A 25,714-nucleotide genomic window follows, 5' to 3' on the forward strand; every position below is an offset into this window, starting at 1 on the left:
AAATACGAACTCGATTTTCACTAGAACGAAGCTTCAAACGAAAAAAGTTCAATTCCATTTTTTACTTATTTTCGTCTATAAAATAATCTCCTGTCGATTATCCACTTGTCTCCAATCTGGAATTAACCAAGTTGGTGAAATAACTTTTCAAACCTAATATTCTCCGAAACGGGACATCGAATGAAAGAATTATATTCTGCATTTTTGTCTTATTTTTGCATACCACACCTCGTATACAAACGATAAACGGCGAATCACTGAAAATCTTATTCGCCTGGTAACAATGGCGAATGGAAATTATTACGTAACTCCGATAGTTCAGTTAACCAGAGGTTCGCTAAAAGCCATCGACAGACGTCTCTTCTTTGTTTCTGACTGTTATTTTACCATGGTAGTCGGCGAAACTTTTTGAAATTCCAGAAGAACCAAAGAATGGTCCCAATGGCTCGTAAAAGTATGAAAACTTCGACTAGGAATGGCGGAACAGTTTGCTATATTTCGTCTGACAAAAGCACGAGCTTCTGGCGAATACGCAGGCGAAGTTCGTCGTCGTCGTCGACACTTAGAAAATTGCGATTCTTGTATTAATGTGTCTTTTTATACAGACACCTTGACGTGTATCGAGGAACATTCTGAAAGACTGTCTTTGAAAGTAAAAGTGTACAACTAAAGTGAAAATTGCGTAGATCTTTCTATATGTATCATATGCATATATTTTGAGAGATTTCAAATAATTTACCTTTCTTTCTTGTCGTTATTTTCTTAAATGAAAATTATCTTTTTATAAAGTGTACGAAGATTTTTATACTATGTCCAACTAGCTAATCGATATAACTTGCGAATCATTCGCAAATGTCGCTGTCTATCAATTCAACGAAGAAGTTGAACGAATTTTTAAAATAGTCGAAAGTGTTCAGGTTTTAAGATACTCGAAACTTCGGATTGAATCAACGAAGTCCAATCGAAAGAAAATCCTCGGAAGCTTAATCCAAATTAATCCAAACACACAACGCGTTGCACGAAGAACAGGAAGAAGAACACACGTCAAATCAATTAACGCGCGGGGGATACTTCTGTTTCAGAAGAAAATAGGTCGAAGGGCCAGCGGGCGACCGAAAGCGAGCGTAGCCATCGTATGTATGCTAATTGAACGAGGGGCAATCTGGAATGGACCCAGCCAGTGGCTTCCAGTTGATTACCATGGCAAGTACTCGGGCGGAGAGTTCCTCCACGAACGACAATGTGAAAACAGCTTTAATGTTCCTTGCCGGCTTCCCTCAGGATGGTTCAAAGAGAAAGAGAAAGAGAGAGACATAGAAAGACGAGAGGATGAGAAAATCCTGTTCTGGGATTACCGTGTCATAGAAAGTATCAAGCTTTTCGTCTAGATTGAAGTTACAGTGAATGCACACCCCTTTTAAAAAATCTTAGGGTGGTTACTATTATATTTTGCCTCGAAACTGCATAGATTTAAAGTGATTTAAATAAAAAGATCTGACGTGGAACGTGTTTACGTCGAATGTCTTTAGTTGTAAAAATATGAATCTTCATAAATATCCGTAATTTAGTAATTTAGTAGTAGTGTCGTAATTTAGTAAATATAACACTAAATCGAAGATTTATCTTTACGTTCTTCACAGTATAATTTTGCATAAATACGTAGAGTGTGTCAATGGCTCTCGTATCAGAGTTAAAAGTATGCTTCGTTGGCCGGAAACCGAGTTGGTTACGGATAACGAAATGCTGGAGGGATGGTTGTATAAATTAAGTTTAGTGATTAACTGAAACACTGAAATATTGTTGCGTTTAAAAGCGAGATGCTTATTAAATTCGGATGGTTGAAGCTATACCGCTTGCTGAAATATTTACAAGCGGGAAATGAAACGGTGGAAGATTTAATGAGCCGATTCCGCCGCGGATTAACATGCAGTTTTTATATTTACTCGTTTTGTTAGGTCCTTCGTTTAATGCAACTTCAATCTACAAATCAAACGTAGATCGTAATAAATTTTATTACCGTCAAGCGTTATAGTTGTTCTTGGTATACAAATAATAAATATATATAATATAAGTAAATAAAAGATAAATTAAAACATAGTAATTAATCTTCTAGATTTTCTAAAATCAAGTCTTTCACCTTTAATTTTTCCAAGATCGCAACTATCGCCTATCGATTACGATTCCAACTACTGTACGTTCAAATTGTACAATCATCTGCATTCTTTCACGGCTCATCTCAACACAGTCGCATTAGAGTATCTTTGTCACAGCGTATCACGCTCGGAGAGAATCCTGCGGGACACGGAACTGGTCTCTTTCCGCGGTAGAATCGAATTTCAATTTAGCGAGTGGCAGAGGGCGAAAGAGTGGGAAGACCAGGTTGATCGTGGAGGTCCGCGGTTGTTTGTCGACGGGCGTGCATCGTTCTCTCCTGGAACGCTTTTCTTCGGCAATCGATTGCCGGACAGGACCCAGCATCGAGGGATTTCCTCGAGTGCTTCCGCTGTCTCGTGCAGCTTGCACTCTCTCGAATCGGTTCGCTGACCATGGGAATGGGACTAACTGTTTTCTCGATCGTGCCCGTTGATCGAATTCAACGGAAACAATGACCACCGGAATAACCGGTACACGTACGGTCTGCTCGAACTCGTTCCTCCGACGAGTACGTTCGATTTTCCGAAAATCGTCGACCGGTTTGGTGTATACGGGTCTCTGGTCGTGAATCCTGATGACGGTTCGCGAAGTACACGAGCGTCCATGGTGTAACCTGCGTGCTAACATTGTGAATTTCACGCGGAATCTACCGTTCTGTTGACGAGCGAGTGAATCGTTTGATCCTTTGCGCGTTACGGTTCGAAAGTGTTCGAACTGTTGCCCACTTTTCGACGACGTGTGATTTCATTAGGAATTAAATTGGTTTTTCAGGAAATTGATCCGAAGCGGGACATTATTAACGGTTCGTCCGTTTAGTTTTTATTCTTGGCTGATTTTTAAAATAACACTTATTGTTATTTTGGCGATAAGAGAAAGAACGTAATATAATAGGATTAGTTGTAATTAGTTGAAGGTAATGTAGGAAGAATATGAAAACGTCGTATAAAGACTTTACGTAATGTAAAAAATGAGAGCGCAGTATAAAAATTCATGATAAAGTAAAACACGATGGTTGTATATGGAAATTCCATGTAAAGTAGAGAATAGAGATGCTTTGTAAAAATTCTAAGAAAAATGAGAGAGAGAAAGAGAGAGAATTTTATATAAAATGGAAGATGGAAATTATATAGTATGAATATTCTGTGCAAAATAGAAAACAGGAAGATTGGATATGAAAATCCCCTAGAACAGAATAAAACAGAGATTTTGTTTAATGTAAACAGACAAAGTTCCTACATAAGTAATACGTGGGAAGAAATCAGCAGACACGAGAGCAGACAAGAGACGAGAATAGCAGGATCGAAGAGAGAGCGTCTCAAGAACGAGTGAAGTGTTTCTGAGTCGGTCAAACACTGAATCCAGGTTTCTCGAGGCTTCCTCTTATATACCAAATGTTCCTCAAAAAGATCGACGTCACATGGATTATAGCACTGTCTCTTACAGTGTTAACTATAGTTACAAATACTATAAAATACCATCGAGTTTATTTAATAATAAAATATTCAAATATTATATATACCGAAAGTATCGTACAATTCCAAAATCGATGTCCAAGGAAATTTCAAGCTCGAGAAATTTTATATCGGAATATGGATCTTTTATATTTTCAAACTTTTACTGGAAATTTTTAAACACGTGTTTAAATTATTTGAATTTGAAATAGTAAGCTTTTTCTAAGCGAACGCATAAAGAACATACGCATAATTAATGTTTCGTATAATATTCAACTTTTACTAAAAGAAATGGGACCCAAATAACAGACGATGTATTTTCAAGTGTTCTCGAGAAATAATGGCGAGATTTTGGCACCATAACGACTTTCTGCACGACTTCCGGACAGGGTGGTGGCATGCGCTTGCTCCGTTAACATTAATACGTTGGACGTCGCGTAAAACTGGTTGCTTTACTGCGATACGAGGGAAACGTGCGGATCGTAAGAACTTCGTTACCACTGTCGCGGGAAATTGCACCGACTCGCGAAAAAACCCGTCGCACCCTGTAAATTTGCCATTATTAAATTCGACAAGGACGAAAGAGGCAGGAAAAGAGGTCCGCCTGCTTCCAGCCAGAGCGAGTTCCTGCCTCTAGAAACGGGAAAAAGATCCTTTCTGCTTCCTTTTCACCAATTTCTTCTCTTCTCTATCCAATATATTCTTCCTATTCTAAGTATAATATGTCGTATACTCAGCGTTTTAATATTCCCACTGATGTTCCTATTTATAAGTATCACGCGTGCAAATTTACTGGTTTGCAAACTGTACAGGGACAAACTTCAGATACGTTCAGTGATGGACGTGCAAAATACGGTTGTATTTCTTTTAAAGGGTAAATACACCGTTTTTGTGGAAAATTTACAAATATTCAGGCAAGTGTGTCGCATAGAAATGAAGTTTTAAGTTCCAGTAGATAAGAGAAATCGGTTAAATATGCTTTTTACCTTTTATTTTTGGTCAAAGAATGTGATGATTCAAAAGAGCCTTCGAGTCAAGATTGAAGCTGCCCTGATAGAATCATGAATATTGATGTTTGTCGCGAGTCGTCGCGGATGAAAATGATGGAGCAGCAAGCTGGTGTAATGAGTTATTCAAATTTTGTTTATGCCTTGTAAAATAGAGAGTATCAAACTAGGTTGCGAACCTTTGAATCCTGAAAACCTTTCACAGCAATATTCTCAAATTCTGAATTGCGATCTAACCCCTGCGTCTGAGTAAAAGAATAAAATAATAATAAAATAAAGTAGAATAAGCTCGGTCATAACAATAATATATTGATTAACATATTTAACGCTCGTTACACTAGCTTTCCTACTAAATATACGATTGCAATAAATATCTTGTAATATCTACGTATTTTTTGATTTGTTCCAAATCTTCTGTTTTCTAAAAATATTCCAATACTTTTGCGAGCCACTGCAGCTTGACTAATCTGTACGAAGTTTATCGATCGTTCGTTTTACGCGCAAGAAAGCCTCGATTCGCTTGACACGAGCGACGGAACACAGCTGTAAGCTGCAACGAAAGAACCGCACCCTCGTCAGTTTGTACGCGCGAAACCGCTGCGCGAAACGAGGCGTGTTCGCGAGAATCCCCCAGGGATTCTACAGTTCTTGATCCCTGTTCGTTTTCGTTGCTTCTTGCGGGCTACGCGGCTAGCAGTTTAAATCGAGTCCGCGTCATCGGAACGAGCACGCAATTATGCTTTTTTCTGCTAGTCGGTCGCTTCTCCCGCCTCGGGACTTCTCGATTCCTCCACGAGAACCACGAACCTCGAGCTTTCTCTAAACGTGACGAGGGTGGAGTGAGGTTTTTCTTCGATTCCACCTCCTGCTGTCAGCCTCGAGGAACAAAAAGCTAGATCCTCGAATTTTCTTTAGCAGACGCTCCAGTCGAACTGTTTCGCCTGTTTCCGACAGAATTTTGGCCATTTCTCCACGCTTTTTAGCGTTTCATATCCTTCTCGGTTACTTTTGTCGTTGACAGATATTACGGTATTATTGATTCAACTTTTGTCAATTAATTAGCTTCGAATTATTTCACGATCGTATATCGAAAGGAACCTCTGTATTTTTTTGACGTTTTATTATACCTGAACTTACAGATTGGTTTGACAGTTTCTAAATTTTCTATTCGGATCTTACTTTCTCAGTCAATAGGAAAATATTCTTTCATACAACAAAGGATTATAAAATCTTTACTATAGTGTTTTATTATCCATCGATATGATATTCTTTTACGTAACAAAAGAAAAAAAAAAAAGAAAAAAGAAGAAAAACAAAAAGAAAAAGAAACGAAGCAATGTAAGCTTTATTCCATTTAACCATCGGTATCCAGCGATTGTACTCTAGTAATTACACCTGTTCTTCAGTTTCTCCGATTCCTTTATCTATCGCATCGAATATCTCGATTCGTCGGGGAAGGAACACGATCGAGCACAGTGAACGCGGCTTTTTATCATCGTCGCGGTCTCCGGTCGAGATTTTCGAAGCTTCCGTACCATCTCTCCTCCATCCGTTCCTTTCTTTTGTTCAGACCCATCGATCGTTCGACTCGATACGACGGGGAAAACGAGCGGTTTAGTGGCGCGACTCGATTAACCGATTCCCAGTAATCATAGTGAAAGCTATCGTCGAATCTTGGCGACGTACTTCTGCGAGAAAGAAACTCTACGAACTCTTATCTTATCGTCCATTGCTCTGGTCTGCGTCTTTATCGTCTTTCTCGTTCTAAACGAACCTTGTTTGTTCCTCAGAGGCCGTTTCGAGAGTGTATCGTAATCGATGATCGATTAATCCCCACGGAGGACGCGCGCGTTGCTTCGTTAAACGCGCCTGTCTTCCGGCGATGGCTTTTCATTTCGATAAAAGCTTCGAGAAACGTTCCTCGATTCTTATAGATCTCTACGATTGAAGTTAAACTTGATCGATGCTTACACGCAACCGTATTATATATTTGCGTTGAAAGGTGGGGGAATTTTTGTTGAGCTTGCGAAGGAAGTGTCTGACGTGGAAATATGATTCTTCTTCGACGGTTTTGGTTTTATTATCTGGTTTGTTTCGGCTTCCAGAGGTCTCAGTCCGTATCGCTGGAATATACAAGCGGACGTAGATCGATCATCGTATCGCCTCGTCCGCTGTTTTTCTATGGGGAGATTGAAAATGGAATCGTTGAATTAGGGGGAAGAATAATTAGAATCAATTTAGACTGTTGGAAGAAAGTTTTGCTTTTGATAAATAGAAGAAGCAGTAGATAGGAAACGAAGACTGGAAGAATTTTTGATAAATAAGTCTCAGCTAATCTGTATAACTAGCCTTAATAATAAGATTATAATTTTTCTACCCAAATTGTTAATTTCGCGCAATTTACCCGTTGCACGTGTTTCTCCATACTCCACCTACCCATTGATTAATAAAATAGCAACGTTCACGCGATGTCTGCGTGATATAAGTAAGAAATGTCAAGAGATAAAATTTCAGCCAACGCTCGTAGCTACAAAGTTTTTAAACTTTCCTTCATCACGTGGTTGCCTTTCTAATGAAAGTCCGACGCGGGTCTCCGTTTCTTTCAGTGGCGCGCGTGCGCTTCCATTCTAACTCGGAGAAATTAGAAAATTAAACAAATAAAGCCGGAGCGGCGCCGCTTGAGCAAAGTGTTCCACCGACAACACACACAACCGCATATACATAGATGCAGAGGCGCAAACTTCATTCCGTGGATATTTCTAGCCAAGTTAGAAAGTTACTGTAGCTTCCCTTTAACTCTTTTCAGCTGGCAGCAAGTTGCTCGGTCTACACATGTAGGGTTTGAGAATTAGCAACTCTCCGGCGAAAAACGAGACAGCAACGAGCGTGCTCGGATGAAACTGTCTGAGAGAGACATTAAAAATGTACGAACGAGTAGTCGAAACGTTAAATGCAGCGAGGACAGTTTTTTCTTATTTGTTAATTGAATTTTGGAGACTTGTTGAAATTTTGGTACACGCGCAAAGTGGTTGAAGGAAAGTTTGATTTTTATCGGTTGCTGTCTAATTACGAGAGAAACGTGCCGATTTTTAGACGGTACTCGATGTAAAGTACTTATTATAGCCACGAGCTGGACAAATATTGTTCGAACTAAATTATTTCATTTTTCTCGATCGATCTAAAACCTCATCGTCCGAAATTTTCCTCGTTCATTAGATTGACACCGATCTTTCCCTCATTTACGAACAACATCGTTCGTCGAGCGACTCGCTGATGGCTCATTCGGGGAATCGATCGATTCAATTCAGCCGGTTCACTAACCCGATCGATCTGGCAGAGATTAGGTCCGCTGGCTAAGCCAAAATCCAGACGGCCATAGAGCCAACCCGGTGAAGCTGCCCACCGATCTCCAAGCGCCACCGCGTTCCTCGCGGCAGTGAAGTCGAACCTCGACAATACGCTCACCGAAATCTAAAAAGGAATTTCCGTACGTTAGTTGTATGTATTTGCACTATAAAATTTGTTCCCCTTGTCAAGCTTTTTCTTATGTTGCAGATTTTTCTTTGCACTTGTAATGCTGTTCGTAATTAATTTTATATATGCATCGATATAACAAATGTAATAAAATACAAATATAATGAATAAATGTAAAAATATATATATAATATAAATAATAACGACTACGTGTTATAGAACTCAAGAATTTGAGAAAAGAGCTTCAATTTTACTTTGTCTTGAAGCAAGTTTTTGACAAAAGGATCTATCAGAATATGGACAAGTTCTATCGATACAGTCTATTTAACAAGAATGTGAGTGGCGTAATATAGTAACTGTTCGATATGGTAGTACAAATCCTATTTACTATGTATTAAAACGCTTTCATATTAATAATCGCCTCGACCTGCAAGATTGCCTAACATCTGTAGCATTAACTTCAGATTAATAATAAAATTAGCTAACGTCGAATTTCAGGACTTACATCACTGGAATAGCGATATGTGATAGCTGACAGTAAGCCGAACAATAAAACGAAATTTTTGAAACATAGTTAAACATAATTAAAACAGCAAAAGACTATCGTGCTTATAACAAAGTATTGGTATTAGAATTGGAAAACCACGCCATTTTACGTTCAGCAAGATACCAATATTTTAACAATAAGTAATATGGTGCAGATAATTTCCAAAGAGATGAGAGAGTTCGATAAAAGACAAAACGGAGCGAGGACACATAATGAGATGCGGATTAAATGTAATAAGCAGTGGAAGAGGTGGTAGTGGTCGTCAGTCGAGGGAAACATTAATGTTTTCTTATATTTCATATGTTACATTATAAGTTGAACGCTGCGCGTCATGATTTTGAGAATTCGCGGACAGCTAGCAAGATAAAACTTGCAAAGCTTAGTGGTCAGCGAATGGGGAGGCATGGAACAGATGATAATGGTCGTCAGTCGAGGGAAACATTAATGTTTTCTTATATTTCATATGTTACATTATAAATTGAACGCTGCGCGTCATGATTTTGAGAATTCGCGGACAGCTAGCAAGATAAAACTTGCAAAGCTTAGTGGTCAGAGAATGGGGAGGCATGGAACAGATGATAATGTTCGTCAGATGAGGGAAACATTAATGTTTCCTTATATTTCATATGCTACATTATAAGTTGAACGCTGCGCGTCATGATTTGGAGAATTCGCGAACAGCTAGCAAGACAAAACTTGCAAAGCTTAGTGGTCAGCGACCGGGGAGGCATGGAACAGATGATAATGTTCGTCAGATGAGGGAAAGATTCATGTTTCATTATGTTTCATACGTTATATTATAAGTTGAACCGTATAAGTGTTCGCGGACAGCTAGCAAGACAATTGGAAGTATAATATTCGCGAATTTTTACGTTGATTATTTTATCGAATTATCTTATTACGTTATCTTAGTCGAAGAACATAAGATTTTAAAGAATTTTTCTTGGATCAGGATAATTTGCCACGCGAGCTTTTCTTCGCATAGTATAACGTCTTGTCAATGAAGGTATAATGTCTAAGATGATTTTGTTAGATTTCATAGAATATTTTTGTCGGATGAATACGATCGAGGGTTGAATTACTAGAGCAACGAAACGATGGAAATTTGGAATGAAAAGCAGCCTTTCACCTTAAAATATTACGCGTTTGCGGGCTTCGATGACACGTGGTATCATCGCGTCCGGGCAATCAATAATTCCGAACGAATCTGATAATCCACCGCTATTTCAGTCCGCCTCTCGTCGACTCGCTTTCAGCTCTCCACTGTCGCGCTTGTTTATTCTAGATCCGCGAATAGCTGCAGCGATAAAATTGCTGCTATCTACGCTTGTAATTTTTCATTCGATCACCTGTCAAAAAAGAGCTTTGGAAAATCCGCGAATTACGCCGACTTAATCCCTTTGGTCATTTTTCTTCAGCAGATTTTTAGAAATTCCTTCTGTTTAAATAGATCAATATTTGACTCGCAGCATAGAAAATCAAGTATAGTCTTTGACATAAACGTATTTAGAAATTACAATGGAAAGAATAATCTACGTTGGTTCGACGTTGTCCAACCATCGATTCGATAACAAATTTGGTCCATCGTGAAACGCACTTAATCCCAGCCATCCCGATTCGACTAAGCAATTGTTTGCGCCGGACGGCGCGTTATTATTGATTTACCTGTAACACAAACAGAAACGCGATCAGGACTACGGTGGAATAGAGCGTTCCGTTTAGCACGCTCTTGATGGCGACGAGACAGCCCCGAGGGTTTAGGCTGTCGTAAGTGGAGTTTTGTTCCGAATTTGGCAGCTGAAGAGGATCGTGATAGCACGGACCCTTTACGTCGATTCGGCAGCAACTCCACGGCACCACCGGCGGTGTCACGCGACCATCCACTTTCGCGTACCTGAAACAAGATTCCTACGTGTCGGATCGCCTCCTCACGTACAATCCATTTTCTCTCTTTTACGTTTCTCTGCTTCTCTAGCTCTCCTTCTTATCCCGGTCTCTACGGTGTCGTTCAGAAGAATCGTTATACTTTGGTCGAAACGTGTTTCCAAGATGTTGGTTGCTACATCGGTACGGCTGGACAAGGGAAAGATGGTTATGCCGTAAATGGACTGAGTTTGTTTTAAGGAAGTGGTGATTTTGAGTTGAGGTTTTCCTTTTGCGGCAATATTTTCGTCTCTGATTACGAAAATAATATCAAAATTAGGAAATAAAAAAAAAAAGAAAAAACAATCGTTACGTACGGTTGTAGAGCGATTAGGAAGGGAGTTAAAAATTAAAAGAAATTATCACGTAGTTCGCAGGTACTGCCAAACGCTTCAATGTTTTACTTCTTGCATAGTCATAGCAAAAAGCCAGGATCAGTGGACGCCAGGCGTAGGAAATTATCGGGGAACGTCGATAGCGAACATTAAACGAGCCACCGATTGGCATTCCGCAAGTTGTTGAACTTGCTAATTCGAACTTGTACGCGAACATGTCTGCGAAGTACAGAATGAGCTACGAACCGTGTCGCGTACCCTCCTGGACCGGCGACACCATCTCGACCGTGGCTTTTCGTGGCAAGTTTTCGTGCGAAAAGCGGCCATCGACCACAGGACTTTCACGTGTCCTATACGGTGGCTACGTTCGGGTAATTAAACGCGGTGGCATCGATCTGCGGCTTGAATCGGTTTATGGACATCGACGGAGGCGAGCTTGGATTTCGTGATGCGAAATTGAAGAAAGATCATTTCGCAAAGTTGCTACCATGAATTATAGATTCCGTCGAGAGCTAATCGGATGTAGGAGTCTTTTAAAAATTGCTAGCAAATCTGACTACTGTAAGAATTCTTTAAGGAAAGAGCATTACCATCGTTATAACAATCGATATTTTCGAAATGTATCTGACAGATGGTAAAGATAGGTTTTTAATACTAAAAAAAAAAAAAACAATGAAAAGGCAGTATCGATAACACGGCATTAGTTGCAAAAATATTGCGAAAAGTTGATTTCAAATTGGATTAGGTGTTTTAAGATGTTTCAATTATACAGGTCGAAAGCGGCGATAAGGAATTCCAGAGAATCTTTCCTTAAAATTTAGGCATCCAGGAAGTTCGAATAATAGATCGAGTAAAATAGTAGTTCTCATAATTAAAACGATGTTATATCACGTTAAACCGTTAACAAAGAATCGAAGAAACGACTGTTTCGAAATTTAGGTATTTAGGTCATTCGAGCAATCGACCGAGCGAAATGCTGCCTCTCATAATTGAAACGATGTTATGTCACGTTACACCTTATCGAATTAATCCATGGCGTCAGCCATTTTGTCGCGTGCATATGATATAATCTCAATGGATTTTACGAGATCAACATGGAGAAGGGGGTGGTTGACGCTTGGGGAATAGTTGCGGCGACGAGGAGAGAACCGGGGCTCGATCCTAGTGGAAGGTATAATTCTGCAATTAACATAACGAGAAATCGATAACCCACTGTTCTATCTGCGATTACCAGCCACGACACAAAGGCTTCTATTCGGAACGCGCTATTAACCCTTTATTATCGAACGTATTACCGCTACCACATAATGCACACATACGTCAGCCTACAGAAACCTAACTATTAGGCAATTACCACGAAACTACTCTAAGCAACGCGAACTCGCCCCGACTGCATGAATTGTTTCGTTCAAATGTTTCGCATCCGTTACTTCCGCTTCTGTACTCGCAGCCAGCAAAATTCGTTAACCTCAACAATTCCAGGTATCAAGCGCACGGTATCTGTACCAAAAATCCTAAAGATAGTTTGCTAACTATCAGAAATTTATTACAATCGGAAAACTCTATAGAATAATTACACAAAGTGCAAGATTTTTGCCGAAATTTCTAATTTTTAATTAATAATCGTTGGACCCTTATTCGGACGAAGAACATTATCGCCAGATATTTTGTAATTTAAGCGGTGATAATGATCATGAATTATGTACTTCGTCATTCCACAAGGTGATCGATCTTCACGACAATCGAGTTTGGAATATGGTAATTTGGTACGATAGAAGTTCTACAAAATGAAACTAGAATATTATAAACATACAAAATGATGTCAGAGAATTAAGGGAATTCACTAATTAATTATTCATGCATAAATATTTATTTTCATCTAATGTACCAAAGAAAAGCACATATCGCCTACAGAATGATACTGTAGCGGCACTCGACAGCAAACTTTCCAACGGTTTCTGTCCCGTGGCTCGCTACACAAAGACCCTATCCATCGGACAAGATGATTGCCAGATCATCGACGGAGCCGAACGTACGACGACCGCGTACGACGGCATAGACGTGGTGAACACACCGTTCCGTGTACCACCGTTCTGGCCACACGATGTTGCGCTGTGGTTCGCGATGCTGGAAGCGCAGTTCGGAACTGTCCGGATTACGAGCGACAAGACGAAATTTCAGACCGCTGTCGCGAATATTACCGCGTCGCACGTGCAGCTAGTCCGGGACATGCTGTTCGCCCTGCCTGTTGTACGAGCACCTCAAGAAGGAACTCGTTAAGAGGTTGGGGGACTTGGACTCCAACAGAGTGCGAAAGACGCTTGAAGATGAGCACATAGGCGATAGGACGTCGTCCCAATTCTACCGAGATTTAAAAAATCTTGCCACCCCCTCTACATCGGATGACTTCATCCTCACGCTCTGGGAGAGCCGACTACCGGTGCATGTGCAACACGTCCTGGACGAGAAGAAAGCAGAAACGCTAACCCGGATCGCCGCTAGTATACACGAGATCTACCCGGAGGCAGGATGAATTGTCGCGGTCAGCGCAGAAAGAACGACAACGGACAGCGAACGATTAAACCGTCTTGGACGCGATGGAAGACAGGCTAAACCAAATACAGGCGCAAATAAGAGCGCTGAGCTTCGGTAGTACCTGCCCTTCGGGAAGACGAAGCCGGCGAATCAGTTTACCATCGACTCTTGGCGAAATTTCCGGACCTGACTCGTCCACCGGTTTTCGGACAAGAGAAAACTCGACACGGTAATCGCAAGCTCTACGCAAAGTGTACATCGAGAGTATTTGTTAATAAATATATTGTTAACTATACTCTAGTTTTTCTTCGACACATATCACGACCTATCCACCTCAATCCAATATTAATATTCCGATGGCCAGACACGCCAATCGTCCTCCTATTTTTGATGATATGAAATAAATAGCGCGGAAACGATAGTCGAAATTTATTTAATATATTCACAAATTCTCATATCGATATCTAGGTTGGTTCGAAGAATATAACGGTTCACGATTTCGCTTAAAAATTCCTCCACGTTACATACAACTTCCTTTCTAAAGAAACAAACGAATCTGAGCGATCGAGAAGCATTAACGTGCAACATTTCACCGGCCGTAAACCATTTCTAAATCCAAATGGAGAATGCTTTCGCATGGGCGTAACGTGTGGCCGGTAAAAGCACACACGGAGGAACCCTCAGAGGGTGAGTTAGGTGGGCCAGACCCGAGGTGAAAGGCCCTTTCCACGGCGTGGAAATAATCTGGCCATGGAAGGGCACTTTGCCGAGGAGCCAGCAGTGTTTTAAATCCTTTTCTAGGAGAATCTCGTGGAGGGCGTAGAACATCGAGCCTTGGAACTTGGAAGCACGACGTTTCATCTCCTTCACGCCCTTCTTTGTGCTTTTTCTTCTTTCGATATACAGGGTGTTAGGAAAAAGTGGACGATATATTAGGTTCGTGTAAACTGGTTGGTAGAGTGCATCGAATCACGTAGGATTTACGCTGATTAAACGTATGATGGTATTTTTAACGCATGATTAAAGTTTGAATCCAAAGAAGCATCAACCTGTAAGTATAAGGCGTGATTCTAAAAATCAAGATCACGAACACGTTTTTTTTTTAACACAACGTATAGTTTCATTAAGAAATAGAAACCTCTAGGAATCGACGACGTAGCGACGATGTATGAACAGCTTTACAGAATCGTGGATGGCCGCTTTAAAACCGTATGACGGGACCACCGCTTTCGGTCAACTACTCCCGTTAAAATTTCGTTTCTACGCGGTGGGAACGCGTATAGTCGTAATTAAAATCCTGGCATACTTTCTGCGTTTCCATTAAAGTTCCTGGAAAATTTGTTCCTCGCCGTCGGTGGACAGAAATGGCCTGGATATTACGTGTAATTATTGCGCGGATGCTCGTAGAAAAAATGTTACCAACGCGATGGGGTGGGTGTCGTGATTTGTTGAATTTCAATGCGCTTGATCGTGTGATTTCTGGTGTTCTATTTTATATTCATAGAATAGTAATACTCTCCTGTGTTTGCCTGCAATTCAGGTTAGGGTTCATGTTCCATTCATAGTTTTATACAGGGTGAATCATGAATTACTTTACACTCTTTTGTTGCCAGTGGAGCTACTGGAACTCTTCCCGTGTCGTATCATATAATTGAAACGGGTATTTGGGACGACTGGAGTATGCTTTTTATCAATTCCCTTTTCCCAAGAAAATGAAAATGATAACAATGAAATTATAAGCTGTTCACGCTCAGTTTTTAACGAATGTTCAGACAAGTTTTCGTAACGTTAAACGCGCAGCATGCAAAATATACAGAATAATAAAAATATTATGTATGAAATAAATAATCGAAAATATAAAATAAAATAACGAAAGCAAAATTCCATTTTTGTTTTTGTTACGTTTATAAAAATATGCATTTGTACGGACATTAAGTTTGCATTAAATTGCAGTTGGTATCTTTCCAAAGAAATTCAATTTCCAGTTACAATTTTAATTATAATTATAACACCGTATGAATTCTTATGATAACAGTTTAATAGCCGCGATAAAATTTCGATATACTACTTTCTTGGGAAGATGTTCCACTTGGGTTAAGCAGGATCACTTCCTTGGAAGTAACACGACTATCGTAAGACGATAAAGCTCGCATTGTCCATGGTGGAGGGTAGGTGAGAAGATAATGGTCGATAAACGCGGGTGGGATATAGATTTTATGGTGTATCCGATCGATAGGTGCCATCGACCCTCGATTGTCTTGACATAATTAACCGATAATTACCTCAAGATATCCGGCGAGTCAAGCACAAGAAACTCCCGTTGCAGCCAATATGTCTTGTGCCAATCGTCGGACGAATCTATTCCACAACACTGCATGTTAACCTGCATGCTGTCTATTTTTCGCTTCCATGACACATCTGTGAAGTATCTTTTCATACCTGTTTCACAGAATTTTGACGATGAATTTTGATGAATTTTGAAAGGAACTTGTTGATAATTTTGGCTCTTAATTGCCGAAATAATTCAATTTCAAGGATATTCATCGATACACACTTGCACGCGTCTCAGCACTTTCTTTGTCTCGCCTTCTTCCGTACCAGACTGTTAACTGACTGAACGGTTTACATTCCTTTGTTTTCGAGACGCCGCGCACACACATACTTCCCCACATATACTTCCTCACACTCATATTTACATACATGTATCACTACTACGCAGCTGATCTAGTCTAGCACATAAAATTATATATATGTCAACAGAACTAATTCTCTAGAATACGATCAAACACGATTCATTCGTATTATCTTAAAAAAATCATAATTATTAAATGGCGCTAAAGGAGAGACGCAAATAATATTTAACCTATGCACGATGATTGAATCTCCCATGGGTCACCAATAAGGTGACTCCTGGGAACGAGACATACGATGTATGAAAAAGAATGGAAGAATCGTCGGGCGTATATGAATCTCGATTATTCTCACACGAGGTGGGACGGTATTCTGTGGAAGCGCCGACAAATTCCACGGAACGGTGGCCGGTAGCCTGGAATATTTTGCATTAGCCTACGACTTTCCGATATTTTATATCCTATCGAAGGAATTTGTCGAAGCGGTTGGATCCGTGGAAAATTGAAATTTTCATTTTCATTTCGCGGTCGAGACCTTCGGCGTATTAATTAAAAACCCGTGATCGAAATAATCAAATGTCGATTATAGTTAAATAATGGTGATTGAAGGTTCACGCGAGATCGAGCAGTTTATAGCGATTTCATTAACGGTTTAGGAGATTTCAAAGTAATCACGTGGATCTTTCCATTTTAACGCAAGTGTAGAATAACGAATACGAAGATTCCCCATAGATAATTTTATTTTATTACAATTCTATTTTTTTTTAACCTTGCCATGCTTCATTCTACATTTATTTCGTCAAAGGAAGACAAAGAAATGCTAAACGCACGAAGATCTTCGTATAGTTCGCGATTCGCGGATAATCAAAGTAAAATATATGTTTATCGTGGACCAAACAACTGTTGATTCGATCAACACGGAACGTTTCACTGCTACGTTCTTTCTTTTTATATAATTTGTCAGTGGTATTAACGTTTGTACTATTCCGAACTCTGTCATTATCACTAAATTCACGAGATACAAAATATACAATACGTGTCCTGCACCATAAACGATTCTTCACCAGAAGTCACCCAGAAGCACTAAGTCGATCGCGATCTCCATATCTCTCACAATTTCCAGCTAATTAGGGTAAATTTGCGTAGAGCACGCAGCGGAACGCGACGCATCAGCCTGCAAGTTTATCGGGAGCAAACGTTTCGAATTTCGAGGCCCGGAGCAAGAGGATCCACAGAGTCACGTATCTATTCATTAAGTAGCTAGACACCAAACGAGATTTCCATCGGTAATTTCGAACGGGACAGCCGGTGTGCGTCGCGTTCGACCGTCGATTTGCATATTACATAGTCGGATACTATTTCGCGGAAGCGCACCGTTTCCACCATCTGCCTGCCATATTGAGACGATACTCTGCTGGATCCAGCGTGCCTCGTATACATCCAATCTTTCTCCTATTTTTCTCTTTCTTCTGTTTGCTTTGTTAAATATTCAAATTCGAAAAAACGACGGCCCAGCGGAAAATGAAGAAGGGAGAGGAACGTGGAAGGGGGAAAAAGATGGGACAACGGATAGGCGTTCACGAGGCGATCGCGCGGACAAAATGAATTCGCGCACAGCCACCTGCCGATCCGCGAATATCGCTCGCATACATCGTTCGTCGATGAATATTTCACGATTCCGGCGTTTGCCTCGGTTTCGCTTTGTCTCTCTGTTTTCGGAAAATGGGTTATCCGGGCTCGGCCACCGACGAATACCGTTTGCCTTGCTTTCGTTTTCGTTAATGGAGTTATCGTTGGCTTCGTGCAACGCCTGCGAGCGTTTATTGTTCCAATGGATGGAAATTAGGGAAATCGCAAAGCTCGAAGATGTTATAGATCTGTTTGAGATTAATCGTTCGGAGAAGAAAGAAAATTACTCGAGAAATTAAGAATTTATTATTACAAAGCGATATAAAACCGGGAGAACTCAATGTCCATAAAAAATAAGCGGCAGAAAGTAATTTTCCAGTTAGAGTCAAATCAAATAGACATAATCGATTTTTCCCCAATTTACCCTCTCCCCAATATTATTTTAAACTCTGGAACTCACCCTCGCGAAGAGTTTGCCTAAGTTGAACCGTTAAAAGATCCGCTGTAGAGAAGCAGATGCTGGCCATGAAGCAGCCAACAAGCACCACGAACAAGCCTATCAGGGTCCATAGGAACAATCTCAGGTTCATCCCTGGCCTGAAACAGACGAATCGTCCGTTATCACCAACTGGATGGCTTAATCTTTATTTAAGACAGCCTAGAACCGGTCCATTTTTAACTCAGCAAGGAACCAGTCGCGATTAATTTCGTCTTCCAATTTTCACACTTCGATGCAAACACGGGTGCGTCTATGTGCGTGTACGTGTGTGAATTGAAAGGAGGCGCGAAAATCATTCTAACCATCGATTAGATACCGCGGAGATACATTAACGAGCGAAAGGGTAATTAAAACAAACGAAGTTTGGCGGAGTATCGGTGAAATTACTTGAAAATTCTGACAAATCGATCGGCCTTCGGCAAGCGGCCGTTTTCCAATTCGTACTCGGCCGGTCGACGGAGAGAAAGAAAATTAAGAAAAACACGCTAGGGGTTAATTCTCCGGTCGTTCTCCAACGAGGTTACGCTCCAATCCACTTTTCGCCACCCTCTTTTTCCTCCTAGTCCTTTTTCGTTGCCCATCTATCGTTTCTTTTCGTCTCGTCTATAAAGAGTCGAACGAACTGGATGTTCTCTTCGATCGTCGTTGTTCACGTTAGATCCTTTTCTTACTAGACTTAGACGATTGCGAAGTTTAATCGATAAATTCGTTGATCGATATGCCATCGAGATTTTCCGTCAATTTTATTCGACTGGTATAGCGTAAAAGAGTTCCTCGTCTTTCTGAAAGTGTATACTCTACCATATACGTTTAACGTTATTTGTTTAGACGAATTTGTTTAGATTTTCACCATATAATTTTACGTACATTCTATTTTCTTCGGGGAAAAAATCCTAGTTTCCAATTTTTTAGTACTTTTGTCTCCATCTCTCACGGATTTTGTATAATAGCAACCGAGACGCACATTGTGTTCGCGTAGATCCGATTACAAGGACCAATTGATTGTATTCACGCACACTCGACATCTCTAATGAATGCTTCAATCCGGTGAATTTCCGTTCGCGGCGCGGTTTCCGCAGGGAAATATCAAGAATATCCTGTCGTTGTTCTCGTTAACTAATTTACGCGAAATCACAGCTCCGATCCGGCTAATTCGCAATTTGGCCGGTATTGTACCACGAAATTTAACCTTCCACCCTTTTTCAGTCTTCTGATTTCTCTAATTGTACTAATTCGCGTACCGATGAAACGTTCAAATAACTACATGAAAACGTATTGCGGCAGAGAACAAAGTTACAAATTAATTAATTACGAAGCTAAAGGGACGACACTTTGAAGAATTGAAATACGCGATTAAATCGAAAAATTCTCTGAACCTTTACACGCACCGCGAACATGTTCAACCTACCAATTAATACGTATAACTGGACGTGAAAATTTGTTATGGACAGAATCGACTTAAAATTACAAAAAGCGACAGAATGTAATTTGGAAATTTGTGTTATGACAATAATTGGTGTACGGTGACATTTTAGTATTTCTGGAATATTTTATCATAAAATTAAGACTCGAAAAGAGGATACTCTTTGGTGATTCGTTTTCGAAGCCGATACACGTGCAAGGAATGAGCAATTTACAGAAAAATGAACTTATCTTTCTTACAACGTTTCTCTTTCACGAGGCTATCGCAAGAACCGAAGAAATTAAAGGAGGAATTTCGCTCGCGGTACCTTTGATCGCGTGGATCTTCTGGGTCGTTAATTAAGTCGCGATGTCATCTTCCTCTTCGTGTACACGTCGTGATTGCGCTTTTCCACGTTGAATATTTTAAGTTCGAGCGATGTACGTTGATTGCTATCGCGATTACTTATGTGCCGCGTACAAAATGTTTACCAATGTAACGATTACGAATGCATTTCTAAAGAAAAATAAAAAAAGATCAAGATGAGGTTACAGAGGATATAAATGAGATTATATACGAGATATGAGACAAATAATCTAGACGATGTAACAGATGTAAATTACAAAAGTACCGTTCAATTTCCTTCAGGCTAGTCGTTTTAATATTCAAGAAATTTGTTAAAAAAGCTTCGCAAATGATACAAATTTTTAACCTAACCGCAAACGTTATAAACCAATCGATTATATTTTTAATTGTGTCATCGATTTACTAATTATTCATTAATCCCTACAACCCACTATATTAATAACTCAAGGATTACATAAAACAATTAATCTTCTGAACATAATATACGAATAAAGAATAAAAAGATTAAAAAGAGAGCATTTATGTCACACGCTTCCTCGATACAGAAGGTACAGAAAAGTGAAATCTTATTAACTCAACTACAATTACCCTTCGGCATAGTGGAAGTAATTATAGCACAGCTTCACGCCCACCAGATTATGAGCGAGCACGTAAAGACCGTATAACGTTAGGGTTTTAAACACAAGCCCGAAGAGATTCTCGTCGTCGAAGCGCAGTTTCGTCGCAATCACGAACGAAGCAATCATTCCCATGAAAAACAGCAGAAATCCGATAAGAATACTCGCTAGAATCGCGAGCACCACGTATCGATGCAGATATTTCCTCTGATTTTTCGTAAATTTTATATCGAACACTGCCATTTTAAGAATGTCACCGTGTTTCCTTTCTTTTGTTTCATCAACGCCCTCTCGTACGATTTAATATTATTGGCGAGTTTCGTTTCTTCGATAATTATTAAAATTATTAAATAATTATTTCTATTCGCTGGAAGTACCATGGCTATTCGGCGTAAAATAGAAGAATACTGTTGTTAATAATATTGTCAAGTAAATTATCGCAAGAGAATCCAAGGATGACTGGAATAAATCGAAACGAGGAAGGATCTATAATCTGCATCGTCGTCGCTAATTAGTCGTTCCCATGTCGCGTAGTTCGTTCAGAATTCTGGCACTTGTGTCGAGACCGGTTTGCTGCCGTGTTAAGGATCCGGAATTTCCTCATTCCTGCGCCGGAACTGTACCCGCCGAGGTATTTCTATGGTATCTAGGGAGTCTTCCTAGTGAATCGTGTCCAAGTCTACAGGGTGGAACACGCCATCTTACGATAGATCCCTTAACACTTTATAAAAACAGTTTATAAAAATATTCCAACACTTACGAAAACCTTTTATGAATGCGTTGCTTACGTTATTGTGTACCAATGAGATTTCAAAATGTTTTATATAAGTTCTTTACGGTGAGCGTTCAAATACATTCTTTAATTTACTACGCGTATCTTCCACGCATTCAAGTCTCTCCTGTTTATTCCACTATCTTTGTTTCTTCCTCTTTAAACACAGTTCCCGATAGAAATTATAATACCCACTCTATAGTAACTTAACGTTAAACAACTATCAGTTACGATATAAAGAATCTTGAATCTGTTTCAACGTCGAAGAAACAAAGCGTCAGAAACTTCCAAGAAAATTTCAGTCTACTGCTATTACCTACTACGTTAAAACTACCACTTGCGTGAAGGTTAAAACGCAAATTTCTAGTATGCTTAAGCTATCGAAGTTTCTGGTGGACGATGCAAAATCGTAGGATACACGGTAAAAGCGACGAATCGAAGGGAACACGAACAACGATCCTCCCTTTCTCTTACACATTCTGCCTTTCTCTCTCTCTCTCTCTCTCTCTCTTTCTCTCTTTCGGGGCGAAAATCGTTTAAAACGCGCCGAAAGTTTTTTAATTCCGCGAGAGGATCGTGCTGCCAGGGTTTTTCATTAACAGAAACTACGAAAAATCTGACGATGGGCGGCTAGCAACGGCGTGCTGGAGGATTACTTCCAGGTCACCCGGTAAGTGCTAACGCGCGATACCAGCGTTGCTGTAACGGGCATCGTTGCAGGACGAGAAGAACGAGTAAACGAGGGAGTATGGAGGCATTCAGTGTACTCAAGGGTGGAAGTTGCGAAACGTGTACGGTCTCTCGCCTTTTGCTCCCACCCTTTTCTGTTGCCTATCAAAACAGTCGTTTCGTACGGAAATTTCACTATCCTAGTCCGAATGAATATTAATTTAATTCCCCTTGTATCTGATAAAAATCTCGGCGTACACTCCAGTGGGAGGAATTCGAGAATCGTTGTTGCGTGCAATCGGATGGCAGAGTTTTATTTCCTCTTTGTTCGTGGCCACGACGTTTTAATTAATTTTTCCCTTTATCAGAGTGACCGTATTTATTTAGAATTTCTACGTACCTTTTAGCTATCGTATCGGATCGAGGTCTTTTTTATGGCCATGTTACTGGAAACTGCAATGTTTTGGAGAGTAGAATCGAATTAACCGCCCATCTCTTTCAAATGGATTATTTAATTCTTAATACGTGGACACGAAATATTAAAAAGACAATGCGCTCCACATATGCTATTTGCTGACGACTTTTTAAAATTAATTCCATTAACAATCGAACTTCTATTAATCTGTGACAAAGTCAAATCGGAATTTGTAATTCTGCGTGTCAATAATTATTCCAACAATATTGAAAATATTCCAAGCAATCATTCACATGGAAACCTCGATATTCGATATTTACGTCTTACATTCCATACCACGTTTCGATTAATCGAACGATCTACTGTGGCTGGCCGTATCGATAGCCGCAATACCGGTTGGAAACGCGGGGTAAAAACCTCCCCTCATAACCGCGATAAATTCATTGACAATGTATAGCCACGACGCGCCTCGTCCCTCCGGAATAATCAATTACCACAGGATCATTAATTAACTGGGAAAAGTGCAACGATTTAAAGGCAGAGTAACGATGCAAGTGGTACGATGCCACGGATGAAAGAGGAAGTATAACTGGATGAGCATAAGACACCCTATAACGAATCACCATCAGACGATTCAAGGATTTAATGGGAAAATATTTCGTGAAGATAGTTGAAGAATTTTGTTTTTCCAATTTGGAAATTCATTCCGATTATGGAATTTAGCAGAAGTATCGATTAAATGAATATTTTGCGAAACGTATCGTATTTCTTTAGAACAGAGAATTTTAATTCGATTACTATTTATCTTTCTCTACATAATTTTAGACATTGTAATTATTTCTCGAGTAAATATCCAATAAAATTATCAAACGTATACTTTACAATTTCCATCCAAATTCAGAACGAACTAAATCATCCGTTTACTAGCCTGCGATAAATTCTCCATAGAATTCATCCCATATTTGCTACCAACAATAATTCATATTCCTCACAATCAAACCATCAGAAGGTTCTAATCGATCTATTATTCAATCTGTTTATTTCATCAGGCGTAAAACTAAATCTATCGCACCTCCGAATAAATACAAATCCAAATTTGCCAAAATTAACTATCGATCGTTCATCCGTGATAATTCTCGCTTCGCGTAATTCGTCGTTATTTTTTCCCTCTTTTCACCTATTTTTTAACCTTCCCTTTTTCCTCTGTTTATCACGGTAGACGCAATTCCCGTTCGTTGGTTAACAACGGCCAATGAAAACGTTTCATTACGCATCGGTGTTCCGTTGTTCGTCGACCAGGACTAGCTTTATCGCGTTTGTTTGCTCTTCTCGGCACGCTGATTTCCGGAAATCCGCGGGAAATCATCGAGCCACCAGTTTAAACGCAGCTTCAGCGACGTTCTCGAGAGGATTCGAAGGATCCCACGGTTTAATCGAGCATTGCGACTGCTAAGGGCCGATTCAGCGGGCTCTTTAGTCCAAATTCTGACGTTTCAGAGATTCGATTTTAGGGGCAGAGTTTTATGGAGATTCTGTGTGCCGAGATCTAACCTCGTTACCTGAGATCTACCTAGCCGTATTTGAGCTTGCGAAAATTGAAAAATGTTTAATCCATATCCCAGGATTTTTACACGTTTTTTATTCCCGAGGAATTCTATTATTTAGAAAGAGACGAGGGAAAATAATTTGTTATATGTCCGAGGATTGAGCTTGATGACAGTCGCTGCACAGGATTAATCACCGAAGCATCGCCCAGTAAAATTGATTTGTTTTATCTCTCGAAGATTATTCTTTAACAATCGTACCGTTGTTCTTCCAGCATATAAACTTTTTATCTCAGAATATCCCATGCCCTCGATATTTACAGAAATCAATGACAAAATGCGCGAAATATTCGTGCAAATAGTGACGTCGTAATCGTACAATTTCACGTTACAAGTTTTGTTATCTTCTGTAATAGGAGAGAAATAACGCAAGCTGACAGATCGGAAGCGATCGATTCAATTTTCAACCAATTTTCTCCATCGATATAGTCAGGATCGAGGCGACAAACGCGTGTGGCAACTCAAACAATCAAACGGAACAAACGGCCCGCCTAAATCGTGCCAATCGATCGGTCCTGGTTGACCAGCGGATCTATGCCTCAATTAACACCTGGCTGGTGCGTGCGCACCGGTCGCAATACATCGGAATCAATCCTCATTAGCATAGGTTTTAATTTAATTGCCGCGGGGAACGAGCAGCGCCACGATACCTCGTTATTTTTCTCGATCGAGCTCGTTTCTATCGGACACCCTGTTACTTCGTGTCCAATCCGGTGACCGTGTTCACCATGAAATGCTAAATGGCTTGGATTTATCGTTTGCAAAAGAAATCCTCCGAGGAAAGTTGCACCCTTTTTTTTTTTTTTATTTTACCTTATTTTACTATCGAAATTTTTGTCAATTTCTTCTTACGCTTCGATATTACGCCGTTAATCTTCTTGTTCGACTGTGTTTGGCGGTTACATTTTTTTACACCTTTGATTTACTTTCTTTTGTAGATCATAGCAGGACATTTTCTATTATCAATTTTCTTAGTTTATATTGACAATATTGCACGATGCTAGTTGAATTTTCTTCTTTCGCCCGATTGACCAAAGTTTTCGTCAACGCAGAACGTTCTTTTCTTTTCTCTTCTTAGGTATTATTTCACGATCACACAGGCTGACGACAGACGACAGTAAATTACCACGAATTCAGCTATTCTTCGCGCGAGCTGGCGGAGATCCGCGCGCATTTTATGAAATCTCGCGGGCTAATAGCTACGGGTGGATAAGATGCGGGCCTCACGAGCTCGTAAAGAGGAAAGACGGTTCTTACGTAGCAGGGCGGGGAAAAGAAGCCGGCTCGCGAATTATCCTTCCAGCGAGAATGGTGGAGCGAATTCAGGCGGGCGATCGACCGTGACGAGTCACGCCTTTCCGTCAGAGAATCGACGGGAATTTTTCTCAAAAAATATTCTCTTTTCCTTAGATCGGGATCCTCTGATCTCGTGATTTAAAACGGGCCAACTGGAAATGTCGGAGAAACGAGATAAAAGGATTCGACGATCGAGAAAGATTTCAATATTCTGCTATTAATTTCCGACAAGATTTCTCGTAATAGCGAATTCTGCCAAAATATAATCTGCATAAAATATGAAATTACCATGCCTTGAGAATTAGAAAGACGAATAAATTTTATCTTCGATCCAGTATGGACTTTTCATTAAAAATTTAACAAAGTAGAAAATGATATATGGTGTTTAT

General features: G+C 40.0%; 1 protein-coding gene across 7 annotated transcripts in view; it reads right to left on the bottom strand.

Moving 5' to 3' along the window:
* Positions 1-25,714, bottom strand: part of LOC139990929 (peripherin-2-like) — a 347,906-nt gene that overhangs the window by 14,849 nt on the left and 307,343 nt on the right. For 3 of the 7 annotated variants that reach the window (XR_011800693.1, XM_072010589.1, XM_072010590.1), the window contains exons 2-5: positions 18,146-18,282; positions 15,709-15,865; positions 10,299-10,527; positions 7,934-8,083 (exon numbers count right to left, since the gene is read on the bottom strand). Coding sequence is in view for 6 of the 7 variants with exons in the window: in XM_072010589.1 (XP_071866690.1) it covers positions 7,934-8,083; positions 10,299-10,527; positions 15,709-15,865; positions 18,146-18,282 (673 nt within the window). In the remaining variant the exon portion in view is untranslated. Of the gene's footprint in view, positions 1-6,900; positions 8,084-10,298; positions 10,528-15,708; positions 15,866-18,145; positions 18,283-25,714 lie in introns of those variants that run through there. The other 4 variants (XM_072010586.1, XM_072010587.1, XM_072010585.1 and 1 more) reach the window with 2 other exon arrangements.

This window comes from Bombus fervidus, chromosome 9, assembly GCF_041682495.2.
Source record: "Bombus fervidus isolate BK054 chromosome 9, iyBomFerv1, whole genome shotgun sequence".
NCBI lineage: Eukaryota > Metazoa > Arthropoda > Insecta > Hymenoptera > Apidae > Bombus > Bombus fervidus.